Raw genomic sequence first — 13,947 nt, 5'->3', positions numbered from 1 at the left:
TGCTTTTAGGTGTGTTTGAAAATTCCGCTAGTAAAAAAATTAAATTCAGAAAAAGCAAACCTAATTATTTTTCAAATGAAAACCATAGCCCCACACATATTCGATAAAATATATAACTTCCAAATTAGAAAAAGTAGGCCCACTACAGCACAGATTCAAAGATTCTAAGCAATCAAGGCCCCAGGGTTGTTAATACATGCTATGAAATAAAACTATTTCATAGTATCCTCCTTATCAAAACAATTATGCTTGTAAATAAGCTTGATAAAGCTGTGCATGGTGGCTCACACCTGTAATTCCAGCACTTTGGGAGGTTGAGGCAGGCGAATCACGAGGTCACGAGATCGAGACCATCCTGGCCAACATGGTGAAACCCCAATTCTACTAAAAATACAAAAATTAGCTGGGCATGGTGGTGCATGCCTCTAATCCCAGCTACTCAGGAGGCCAAGGCAGGAGAATCACTTGAACCAGGGAAGTGGACGTTGCAGTGAGCTGAGCTCACACCACTACGCAACAACATCCTGGTGACAGCGAGACTCTGTCTCAAAAAAAAAAAAAAAAAGTTTGATAGCAGAACACTTTTAAGAGACACAAAGCAGCCGGGCGTGATGGTTCACACTTGTAATCCATACACTTTGGGAGGCTGAGACAGGTGAATCACCTTGAGGTCAGGAGTTCGAGACCAGCCTGGCCAACATGATGAAACCCCGTCTCTACTAAAAATACAAAAAAATTAGCTGGGCGTGGTGGTGCACACCTGTAATCCCAGCTACTCAGTAGACTGAGGCAGGAGAGTTGTTTGAATCCAGGAGGCGGAGGTTGCAGTGAGCTGAGATCACGCCACTGCACTCAGCCTGGGCAACAAGAGCAAAACTCTGTCTCAAAAAAAAAAAAAAAAAAGGAGCTGGGCACAGTGGCTCACGCCTGTAATAGCAACACTTTGGGAGGCCGAGAAGGGCAGATCACCTGAGGTCAAGAGTTTGAGACCAGCCTGACCAACATGGAGAAACCCTGTTTCTATAAAAATACAAAAATTAGCCAGGCATGGTGGCACATGCCTGTAATCCCAGCTACTTGGGAGGCTGAGGCAGGAGAATCGCTTGAACCCGGGAGGGAGAGGATGCAGCGAGCTGAGATCACACCATTGCACTCCATCCTGGGCAACAAGAGTGAAACTCTGTCTCAAAAAAAAAAAAAAAAAAGACAGATAAAACTACATGTGATGTGAATAATCTCAACTCAAAATTAACCATTACTCCAAAAAAGTATTCATTATGTTAATCCAAATAATAATAATGTTATAATTATACTATGTCTCAGACCAAAAATAACTCAAATTCCCAGAGGTGACCTCTCAAACCTTGTATAGGAAAATCTCAAAGCCAAAAATGACGTGGAAGTATGTCCTTTGCTATAGAAAACCATTTATAAGTTTTTGTGTTTTTTTTTTGAGATGGAGTCTCGCTCCCGTTGCACAGACTGGAGTGCAGTGGCGCAGTCTTGGCTCACTGCAACCTCCACCTCCCAGGTTCAATCAATTCTCCTTCCTCAACCTCCCAAATAGCTGGGATTACAGGGATGCGCCACCACGTCCAGCTAATTTTTGTATTTTTAGCCAAGACGGGTTTTGCCATGTTGGCCAGGCTGATCTTGAACGCCTGATCTCAGGTGATCCACCCGCCTTGGCCTCCCAAAGTGCTAGGATTACATAAAGAATAAGATGTTTTCTTTACTATCTTTTAAAATCAGTATTTTTTTTTTTTTTTACCATTCTGTTACTGAGCCAAACAGCCAACTTTTTTGTTATATTCAGAATAACAAGTCTGACTTTAAACAATTTCCCTTACAGTCACGACCAATATCTTCTTCAATTTAACAAACAACTCAAACTTTTTTAGCCAACAAGTTAAAATATATATGACAACTACTACCACTTATTTTATTTTGCAAGATATAATAAACAATTTTGCTCTGATTCTATGACCCGGTCACAAATAATGAGTCAATTTTTAACCCAAGTGGGAGCTTTGTTGCCCTGACCAGAAGCTAAGCCTCAAACACTAATCAGAATTCTCAATTTCTTAGAAAAAAAGTATAAGGAAGGTCTTCAACACAAAAATACTTCTTTCATTCTGGCATTGAGAAAATAATTTTGATTAATTAGTCAAAAACTTTAAACTCCAACAAAGGTTTGTTTAAAGCGCATATTGTTAATTAATTATACTACTTCCTATTACACCCAAGAAAGCATCAGATGTGTCAAGAGAAGGAAATTTTTAGATGAGAAAAGAAAACATTTTAAAGTGAAATACACAGTACACCTGACACTGATGCCGCAATGTGGAGACCTGAACAACTATGACAACATAAATTACCTGGGGTAGGGATAAAGACAAAACATGAAAGAGTGCCACCTCCAGTCCTGATGGCAGATTCTTTCAACATACTAAAACTGAAAATCATCACGGTTTTGCCTTCTGAGCAGATGCTACACATACCTTGCTTATTTTTATATTTATCAATAAATATTTCTTTAACACCCTTAAGAAGCCATAAAGTAATAAAATAATGGCAAAGGCATCAGCAGCCAAACATTTGAATCTATTTCACTAAACTACCAATAAAACTAGGTTTTTAAAACAAATTAATGTTGTCTCATTTTATTAAAAAGAAAAGCAAACAATTTTAGAACAACTTACCAGCAACACTGAATAGAAACCTGGCTGTGTCTCCCACTGCTTCAGCTGCTCCTCGGCTGGTTTTAACACAGCAGTATCCTGACTGGTGGCCTGTGTTAAGACCTGAAGAACAACAGTGCTGGCACTATTGAGATCCATGGAAACCTGGCAATGATAAGTTAACATACTTGAATGTGTATATTACAATAAAAAATTAACAGTAAAATAAATGGAGACAAAAAGCTTTCATGTACTGAATTACTCCTATTCATCTACTCCTTCATGTTCTGCCTTTCTATCTTTTTAAGTATATCCACACTCTTCCTTAAAATTCATAATCAAATTATTTTTGCTTAAATCAATTTATTCTTAAAGGAAACTCTCTTTCATTGTTCTATAAATGGAAGATAATAAATTGAGGGAGGGGGGACACACACACAAACTTCAAAGTTTCTAAATTCTAAGTAAGTACCATTATGTGCCCAAGACTAAGCATAATGCCTTCTGTCTTCGTTTTAAAAAGGAGACTAATAAGTGTTATAAAAGTATTAAACCATGTAGCAAGTAGCACCTAACTTTATCCTTGATAAAATCAGAAGGAACAAAAGAAAACCGAAAGAGTTGCTTTGACTCATTTGTAAAGTACTCTCCAACATCATCTTACATGCCACCAGTGGTACACGTCCAAATCATTTTAAGAAACACGCAAAATGAAATGCTATGGAGAAAAAAGCCAAACTGACCTATTAAACAAAAATCTAAAACCTAAGTCAGAAAGGATCTTAAGGGCTGGGTCATCTAATCCTATACCACGTAGCTGAAGCCATTCAACAAACACACAATTTCTTGAATTTGTTGAATTCTCCAGGCTTCTGTTTCTAATCACCCCCAAAATTGTATACACAATTCTATACTTAGCAAGTATGTATAGTTATTCACAATATACACGTACAAAACATAAGGATTAAAACTGAAAGCTGAAAATGCTGACAGAAAATAAATCGTTCTCAGTGCAGGGGTGACAGGGAATAGCTTTGTACTGTATGATATAGCTTAGTGATAATGGCTAACTCTATGACTGAAGAATTTTCCAAACAGTAAAAGTCTGAAAGTTATTAGCCTATAAAGAATATAGCCAAAGCAAATGGATTTCTTTGTTAAAATAATTATAATTAAATTGCAGTGAAATGGCAAGATCTCAAATGCTGATTCAACAAGAAATCTGACCTAGATTATCTTTTAGGGAAAATTAACTATTTCAAAACCTATGTAAGTAAAGCAGGGCTAATCAAAACCACAAAAATTTCACTGTACCATCTTAAGAAGGGCCCAATAACTAGAATCTGAAAAATACCAACAGTTAGTAATAGAGTTGCATTAAGATTTGATTTGATTTTGATTTAGTTTTTGAGACGGAGTCTCACTCTATCACCCAAACTGGAGTGCAATAGCACACAACCTCAAACTCACTCCACCTCCCAGGTTCAAGTGATTCTCTGGTCTCAGCCTCCCCGGTATTTGGGATTACAGGTGCACACCAACAAGCCCAGCTAATTTTTGTATTTTTAGTAGAGACAGGGTTTCACCATGTTGGCCAGGTTGGTCTCAAACTCCTGACCTGAGGTGATCCAACTGCCTCGGCCTCCCAAAGTGCTGGCTTACAGGCGTGAGCCACCATGCCTAGCCAGATTAAGATTTTTTTTTTTTTTTTTTGAGATAGAGTCTTGCTTTGTTGCCCAGGCTGGAGTACACTGGCACGATCTCGGCTCACTACAACCTCCGCCTGCCAGGTCCTTGGCCTCCCAAAGTGCTGGGATTAAAGGAGTGAGCCACCATGCCTAGCCCAGATTAAGATTTTAAATTTCTGTCACCCAGGCTGTAATACAGTGACGTGATCACTGCTCACGGCAGCCTCGACCTCAAGTGATCCCTCCACCTCAGCCTCCTAAGTAACTGGGAACACAGGCATGTACCACCAGGCCCAGCTAATTTTTTTTTATTTTTATATTTTTTGTAGAGACAAGTCTCACTTTGTTGCTCCGGCTGGTCTCGAACTTCTAGGCTCAAGCAATCCCTCCCAAAGTGTTGTGATTACAGGCATGAGCCATAGCATCTGGCCTAATTTTATATTTTCTAGCAGCCACGTTAAGTAGTAAAAAGAAATATGTAAAATTAATCTTAATATATTATATATGTATTTTACTACAGCCACTCTGATTTATATATATATATATACACACACACACACACACACACACACACATATATATATATATTTTTTTTGAGACGGAGTCTCACTCTGTTGCCTAGGCTAGAGTGCAGTGATGCAATCTCAGCTCACTGCAACCTCTGCCTCCCGGGTTCAAGCAATTATCCTGCCTTAGCCTCCGAAGTAGCTGCGATTACAGGCGCGAGCCACCACGTCCAGCTAATTTTTTTATTTTTAGTAGAAACTGGGTTTCGCCATACTGGCCAGGGTGGTCTCAAACTCCTGACCTCAAATGATCTGCCCACCTCGGCCTCCTGAAGTTCTGGGATTACAGGCGTAAGCCACTGCACCAGTCCTAATAGTGTATTTGACTCAATATATCCAAAATGTTTTCACTGCAACATGTAACCAATATTTTTAAAATATATTGAGATATTTTACTTTTAATACTAAATCTTCAAAATCCTGTGTATCTTTTACACTTAAAGCACATCTCATGGCCAGGTGTGATGGCTCACACCTGTTAATCCCAGTACTTTGGGAGGCTGAGGCGGACAGATCGTCTGAGCCCAGGATGTCAAGACTCACCTGGGCAACAGAGTAAAATCCCGTCTCTACAGAAAGTACAAAAATTACCCAGGTGTGGTAGTGTGCACTTGTAGTCCCAGCTACTAAGGAGGCTAAGGTGGGAGGATCACCTGAGCCCAGGGAGGTCCAGGATACAGTGAGCTGTGATCATGCCACTGCACTCCAGCCTGGGAAACAGTGAAATCCTGTCTCAAAAACACAAACAAAAAAAAAGATCGACTGCAACTGAGTGTGTCACTTTAGATTGGGTATTCAGGGAAAGCTTCTGAGAAGTGACATTTATGACAGACATGAACGACAAGAGAAACCCATGCAAAAGATCAGAAGGCAGAGTTCAGATAGAGAAAACAACTAGAAAAAAGGCCTTGGGATCAGAAACAAACTTAAGAAGGCCAATATGACTGACACTTAGTGGGAAACAGGGAAAGTGGCAGAAAATGAAGTTGGAGAAAAAGGCAGGAACAAATGGGGCAAAATAAGATGTCTAGACTTTTCATATAGGTATAAAAATAGACACAGGATAGGAACAATATAAATATATTGATGTCAACATATGAATGGAGAAAAGCTCTACCAGAACTCATACTCATCTCACCCCTCCACCAAAGAAATAAAGATAAAAGTCATGGCCTTGCTTTGGGCTACTACTAAAAAAATCACTGACTACTACCAACCCTCAAAGCAATTTTTCCCTAGAGCAAAGACTGTGTGAAGAACATAAACGCACACAGCAAAGCAATCCTTATCCTCATCATTTTTCCTGTTCTAGTGGAATCTGCTAGAGTTTCCCATCCCTGCCTCCTTCCAGTACCTGCCCCATCCAGGTTATCCCCTTGCTTTGGCGCTTGCTCCTAAGAAGTCCATCCAGTCTCAGGGGAAAGAGCTCAGTTCATACAGTTTTGGGGCATCTATTTTGTGCCAGACACTGCAGTAGTTGTTAGGATAAGAATCAGAACACTCTCTGTTGTCTACCCAAAATCTATGGGCTACTGGGGAGAGAGGCAGAGGAAGGTATGCTTTTTTTGTTTTTGTTTTTGTTTGTTTGTTTGTTTTGAGACGGAGTCTCGCTCGGTCGCCCAGGCTGGGGTGCAGTGGCCGGATCTCAGCTCACTGCAAGCTCCGCCTCCCGGGTTCACACCATTCTCCTGCCTCAGCCTACCGAGTAGCTGGGACTACAGGCGACTGCCACCACGCCCAGCTAATTTTTTTATATTTTTAGTAGAGGGGTTTCACCGTGGTAGCCAGGATGGTCTCGATCTCCTGACCTCATGATCCACCCACCTCAGCCTCCCAAAGTGCTGGGATTACAGGCGTGAGCCACCGCGCCCAGCCGCAAGTTATTCTTATTGTTAAAACAAATTGTGAAAGGTACGTTTCTGCCATACCAGTTGGCATCCAGAGTATATCTCCCACACAGAACCAATATGAGTGGTTCATCTAAATGGGTAAAAACCCAAAGCCCAAAGGTATACAAATGTGCCTGTAGTTGGAAACATAAAAATGCTCATTAAAAAAGCAAGCAAACAAAAGAAAACTCAGCACCTTTGCCTGCCACTAACAGATTTCTCAGACCTGCAGTGACTTTAATTTCAGCCATACATAACAATTTTCTTTAGAATATTTGTATTATCTGTGTTTGTCATTAGTTTCAGGGCATTTCACACATACAATAACCTCAGCAAGTCTACTAAATGCCAACACATTAAGTAGACTGACTCTAAAAAAAAAACAAAAAGGTTTCAAAATTAGAGTAAAAACTGAAGAGTGTTTCAAAATAAAAAGGGTTCCCACAGTGAAATAATTTATTCAGGCATGGGTAAATAACCCATGTTAAAACCATTAAATGAAAGAACAGTTGTTGGGGAATAGAATGTGTTCCCAGTGTGTCCAAGTATCACTCCACAGATTACTTGCTAATTGTAATGAAGAAACAAACCTTTAAAATAAAGAAATCCATCATCAGTCACCAGCTTAACCAAGAGAATAAATTCAGTTATCAAAAACAGCAACACAACTTGACCTTAAGTGCCTCCTGATATGATGAAATATGCAGCCCACAGCCTCACCTCTGAAACATCAAAAGTGGTCAACATTCATCTAATCAAGATTGGGACTAACTTCCAGTTTAAAAGAATCAGAAGAGAAAGAATATTTTTGGAATGATGGCATGAGTAGCTCCACAGACCCTCTCCTCAGGGATACAACCCTAACTGGTGAAAATTATAAAAGGCTCAAAGTCTCTGGAAAATGTCTTAAGCTCATACAGCAAATACAGAAACATCTATGCGACAAATACTACTAAATCTTGATAGGAACAGTTAAGAATCTGTGGTTTTTTAGCCACAAACCCAGCCCTGCCCCACAATGTGAGGAAGCTCTACTCCAGGGACATACAGCCAAGAACACGGGGCTTTCTCTCACCCTAACTCCCAGCCAAGGGCTATGGTCTCTCCCCCGGATGGGTAGCCAGCCAGCCAGCATTTCTCACACACCCCCAGCTATATGCTGTAGAAGTTCTATACCAGGCAAACACAGCTAGAGGTCCAGGGCTCTCTTCTTCCATCCAGGTACTACTCCTGGGTCAGAAGCTCCACCACAGGGCAGCAGGCAAAGAATAGTGAGCCTCTATCATGCCCACAACAGCTTGCTCAAAGAGCAGAGGTACCACACCAGGATAAATAAAGTACCCAACACAAATTTGGCCGTCAAAGTATGGTGTGGTAAGTCAAAGTACGGTGTGGTAAAAGGAAAGCAGCTTTTACTTAAATGTTAGTAAATGGGAAAAGAGCCCAGCTCAAGCCTCAGAGGAATCATTTTGGTTTTTTTGCACTGAGCGAAGGGGTTTAAGAAGAAAAACTTGGTATAAGAAACACACGGGAGAGGTGCAGGAGGGTACAGGTCCACATGCCGTATGTATGTATGTATGTATGTATATATGTATGTGAGAAGACTCACATACATGTCACCCTGTCTTGCTCTGTAACCCAGGCTGGAGTGCAGTGGCGCAATCTGAGCTCACTGCAACCTCTGCCTCCTGGGCTCAAGCGATTCTTGTGCCTCAGCCACCCAAGTAGCTGCGATTACACGTGTGCGCCACCAAGCCTGGCTAACTTTTGTATTTTTAATAGAGCTGGGGTTTCGCATGATGGCCAGGCTGGTTTCAAACTCCTGGCCTCAAGTAATTCACCTACCTCAGCCTCCCAAAGTGCTGGGAATACAGGTGTGAGCCACTGCGTCTGCTCTGCACACCTTGCTAATGGCTATCTTGAGTAAGCTGGTGGTATAGCTGGCATCATCTTGAGTTCAGCCTGGTGGTGGTAGACCATCTGTAACTCTTCCTAAGCAGGAGAATTCCACAGCTGAGTCCCTATGTCTGATTTGTTTTAAAGTTAGCCCCTGGAAAAATCGCTTGAACTCAGGAGGTAGAGACTGCAGTGAGCCGAGATCACACCACTGCACTCCAACCTGGGTGACAGAGCAAGACTTCGTCTCAAAAAAAAAAACTCCTGGAATTTCTAAGCAAGTGCACAGTTAGATGAGTACTGTACACAGGAATGCCTGGTGGGAAAGGAAGGAAAATGAAGAGTTTTAAAATATACTGTAAGGCCCAGATGTGGTAGCTCACACCTGTAATGCCAGCACTTTGGGAGGTCGAGGTGGGAGGATTACTTGGGGCTAGGAGTTCAAGACCAGCCTAGCCAACATAGCAAACCCCATCTCTACTACAAATGGAAAAAATTAGCCAGGCATACCGTGCCATGTGCCTGTAGTCTCAGCTCCTCAGGAGGTTGAGGCAAAAGAATCACTTGAACCCAGGTGGTGGAAGTTGCAGTGGGGAAAGCGCACCACCGCATTGCAGCCTGGGTGACAGAGGAGACTGTCTCAAAATACAAAATAAGGTCAGGCACAGTGGCTCCCGTGGCTCACACCTGTAATCCCAGCACTTTTGGAGGCTGAGGTGGGAGAATCACCTGAGGTCAGGAGTTCAAGAACAGCCTGGCTAACATGGTGAAACCCCATTTCTCCTAAAATTCAAAAAATTAGCTGGACGTGGTGGTGCATGCCTGTAATCCCAGCTACTTGGGAGGCTGAGGCAGGGGAATTGCTTGAACCGGGGAGGCAGAGGTTGCAGTGAGCCAAGAATGCACTACTGCACTCCAGCCTGGCGACAAAGCAAGGCTCTCTCTCAAAAATAAAAATAAATAATTAAATTAAATTAAATTAAATACATTGCTAGACTACTTTCTGAGATTAAGGGGCCTGGCATGGTGGCTCATACCTGTAATCCCAGCATGTTGGGGGGCTGAGGTAAGCAGTTCGCCTGAGCTCAGGAGTTCAAGACCAGCCTCGGTAATATGGCAAAAACCCACCTCTACTAAAAATACAAAAGATTAGTCAGATGTGGTGGCTGGCACATGCCTGTGGTCCCAGCTACTTGGGAGGCTGAGGTGAGAGGACTGCTTGAGCCCTGGAGGTCAAGACTGCAGTGATATAAGATTGTGCCACTGCACTCCAGCATGGGTGACAGAGAAAGACTCTGTCTCAAAAATAAAAATAAAAAATAAAAAATAAAATAAAAAGATTAAGAAGGGAAAAAATTTTAAATGCATTTTAAAGCTGGGATTCTGAGTTACAATAACATTTGGAGACTTTAATACTCCATTTCCAATAACAGAACACTAAGAAGAAGATCAACAAGGAAATACAAGCCTAGAACCACATTACTCACAAACAAGACCCAAAAGACATTTACAGAATATTCCACTCAACAAAAGAAAAATACACATATTTTTCTCAAGTACACATGGAACATTCTCCAGGACAGACCATATGCTAGGCCACAAAACAAGCCTCAGTAAATTTAAAAGAACTGAAATCATACAAATATGTTCTCTGATCATAATCAATAACAGAGATATACAAAAACTTCACAAATATGTGGAAATGAAAAAAGTTGCTCCTATATAACCAACAACTCAAATAAATCACAGGGAAATGAGAAAATATTTTGAAATGAATGAAAATGGAGACACAGTATACCAAAACTTCTGAGATGTAGTCAGAATGAGATGTAGATTACTACTTCTGAGATGTAGATTAGACGGACTTTTATAGCTGTGTGTAAATGCCTATACAGTTCTCCCTCAGTATATGAGGGGGGACTGGTTCCAGGACTACCTGCAGATACAAAAATCCAAGGATGCCCAGGTCCCCTGTATTAAATGACATAGTAGTATTTTCATATAATACATGCATATCCTTCCATATACTTTAACTCACCTCTAGATTACTTATAATACCTAATATAAATGCTATGTAAATAGTTGCTATACTGTATTTTGTTGTTGTTCTACTATTTATGTTAATATTTTTGAATATTTTCAACATGACATTGGTTAAACCTGCATATGCAGAACCTGCAAATTAGAGACTTAAATGTTAGACCTAATACCATAAAAACCCTAGAAGAAAACCTAGGTAATACCATTCAGGATACAGGCATGGGCAAGGACTTCATGTCTAAAACACCAAAAGCAACGGCAGCAAAAGCCAAAATTGACAAATGGGATCTCATTAAACTAAAGAGCTTCTGCACAGCAAAGAAACTACCATCAGAGTGAACAGGCAACCTACAGAATGGGAGAAAATTTTTGCAATCTACTCATCTGACAAAGGGCTAATATCCAGAACCTACAAAGAACTCAAACAAATTTACAAGAAAAAAACAAACAACCCCATCAAAAAGTGGGCAAAGGATATGAACAGACATTTCTCAAAAGAAGACATTCATACAGTCAACAGACACATGAAAAAATGCTCATCACTGGCCATCAGAGAAATGCAAATCAAAACCACAATGAGATACCATCTCACACCAGTTAGAATGGCAATCCTTAAAAAGTCAGGAAACAACAGGTGCTGGAGAGGATGTGGAGAAATAGGAACACTTTTACACTGTTGGTGGGATTGTAAACTAGTTCAACCATTATGGAAAACAGTATGGCGATTCTTCAAGGATCTAGAACTAGAAGTACCATATGACCCAGCCATCCCATTACTGGGTATATACCCAAAGGATTATAAATCATGCTGCTATAAAGACACATGCACACGTATGTTTACTGTGGCACTATTCACAATAGCAAAGACTTGGAATCAACCCAAATGTCCATCAGTGACAGACTGGATTAAGAAAATGTAGCACATATACACCATGGAATACTATGCAGCCATAAAAAAGGATGAGTTTGTGTCCTTTGAAGGGACATGGATGCAGCTGGAAACCATCATTCTCAGCAAACTATCGCAAGAACAGAAAACCAAACAACACATGTTCTCACTCATAGGTGGAAACTGAACAATGAGATCACTTGGACTCGGGAAGGGGAACATCATACACAGGGGCCTATCATGGGGAGGGGGGAGGGGAGAAGGATTGCATTGGGAGTTATACCTGATGTAAATGACGAGTTGATGGGTGATGACGAGTTGATGTGTGCAGCACGCCAACATGGCACGAGTATACATATGTAACAAACCTGCGCGTTATCCACATGTACCCTAGAACTTAAAGTATTAAAAAAAAAAAAAAAAAAAAAAAAAAAAAGCATGGAGAGCTGACTGTACTTTTTTTTTTTTTTTTTTTTGAGACAGGGTCTCACTCTGTTGCCCAGGCTGGAGTACAGTGGCGCAATCTCAGCTCACTTGCAACCTCCGCCGCCCAGGTTCAAGTGATTCTCCTGCCTCAGCCTCCTGAGTAGATGGGACTACGGGGTGCACCACCACGTCTAGCTAATTTTTGTATTTTTAATAGAGATGGGGTTTCACTATGTTGGCCAGGCTGGTTTCGAACTCCCGACCTCGTGATCCACCCACCTTGGCCTCCCCAAGTGCTGGAATTACAGGTGTAAGCCACCGCGCCCGGCCTTCTTTTTTTAAATAAAAGATTTTGGCCAGATGCAGTGGCTCACACCTGTAATCCCAACACTTTGGGAGGTGAAGAGAGGAGGATCACTTGAGCCTAGGTGTTTATGACCAGTTTAGTGAACACAGCAAGAACCTGTCGCTACAAAAAATTTAAATTAGCCAGGCATGATGGCACATACTTAATGTCCCAGCTACTCAGGAAGCTGAGGCAGGAGGATCACTTGAGCCCAGGAGGTTGAGGCTACAGTGAGCCATGATTGTGTCACTGCACTCCAGCCTGGGTGACAGAGCAAGATCTCAAAAAAATAAAAATTAAAACTTCACCAAATGACGCTATCACGAAAGTGAAGACAACCCACAGAAGGAGAGAAAATACTTGCCAACCATATACCTGATAAGGGAATTGAATCCAGAATACATAAAGAACTTTTATACAACCCAATAATAAAAAGATAAATAACCCAATTTAAAAATAGGCAAAGGATTTTTTTTTTTTTTTTTTTTGAGGCGGAGTCTCGCTCTGTCGCCCAGGCTGGAGTGCAGTGGCGCGATCTCGGCTCACTGCAAGCTCCGCCTCCCGGGTTCCTGCCATTCTCCTGCCTCAGCCTCCCGAGTAGCTGGGACTACAGGCGCCGCCACCACGCCCGGCTAATTTTTTTATATTTTTAGTGGAGACGGGGTTTCATTGTGTTAGCCAGGATGGTCTCGATCTCCTGACCTCGTGATCCGCCCGTCTCGGCCTCCCAAAGTGCTGGGATTACAGGCTTGAGCCACCGCGCCCGGCCGGCAAAGGATTTTAAAAGGTGGTTAAAGAAGATGCAAAAATGGTCAATAAGTATATGAAAAGATGCTCAAGATCATTAGCAATTATGGCAACACAAATCAAAACCACAATGAGGCTGGGCAAGGTGGCTCACGCCTATAATCCCAGCACTTTTGGAGGCCTACGCTGACGGACTGCTTGAGCCTCAGGAGTTCAAGACCAACCTGGGCAACATGACAAAACTCCATCTATATTAAAAACATTTAATTTTAAATTAAAAAAAAAAAAACACGGTATCACACGCACTACTACTGCAATAATCAAAAAGATAATGATCCAATCAATGGTGTCCAGCTTTTTAAAAAAAGATAATGAGGTATCAGTAAGGAGAAACTGCAACCCTCAGGCATTGCTGGTACGAATGTAAAGTGGCCACTTTGGAAGTCCGGCAGGTCCTTAAAATGTTAAACACAGACTAACATATAACATAACAATTCTACCTTTGGACATAAACTCAAGAGAAATGAGTATGTCCATACAAAAACTCGTACACAGATATTCACTGCAACATTATTCATAGTAGCCAAAAACTGACAACTCAAATATCCATCATGTGATGAATGGGTAAATAAAATGCGTATTTCAGCCAGGTGCAGTGACTCACACCTATAATCCCAGCACTTTGGGAGATCAAGGTGGGCAGATCCCCTAAGGTCCAGAGTTCAAGACCAGCTTGGCCAACATGGTGAAACCCCATCTCTACTAAAAATATAAAAATC

General features: G+C 41.3%; 1 protein-coding gene across 9 annotated transcripts in view; it reads right to left on the bottom strand.

The window, feature by feature from the left end:
• The window catches only part of IPO11 (importin 11), a 229,617-nt gene that overhangs the window by 198,453 nt on the left and 17,217 nt on the right, over window positions 1–13,947 (bottom strand). For all 9 annotated transcript variants that reach the window (XM_015140096.3, XM_015140095.3, XM_001083045.5 and 6 more), the window contains one exon: window positions 2,703–2,846. In XM_015140096.3, coding sequence (XP_014995582.1) covers window positions 2,703–2,846 — 144 coding nt within the window. The remainder of the gene's footprint in view (window positions 1–2,702; window positions 2,847–13,947) is intronic.

Source organism: Macaca mulatta, chromosome 6 (genome assembly GCF_049350105.2).
Source record: "Macaca mulatta isolate MMU2019108-1 chromosome 6, T2T-MMU8v2.0, whole genome shotgun sequence".
NCBI lineage: Eukaryota > Metazoa > Chordata > Mammalia > Primates > Cercopithecidae > Macaca > Macaca mulatta.
This window is presented reverse-complemented; position numbering and strand designations above follow the sequence as displayed.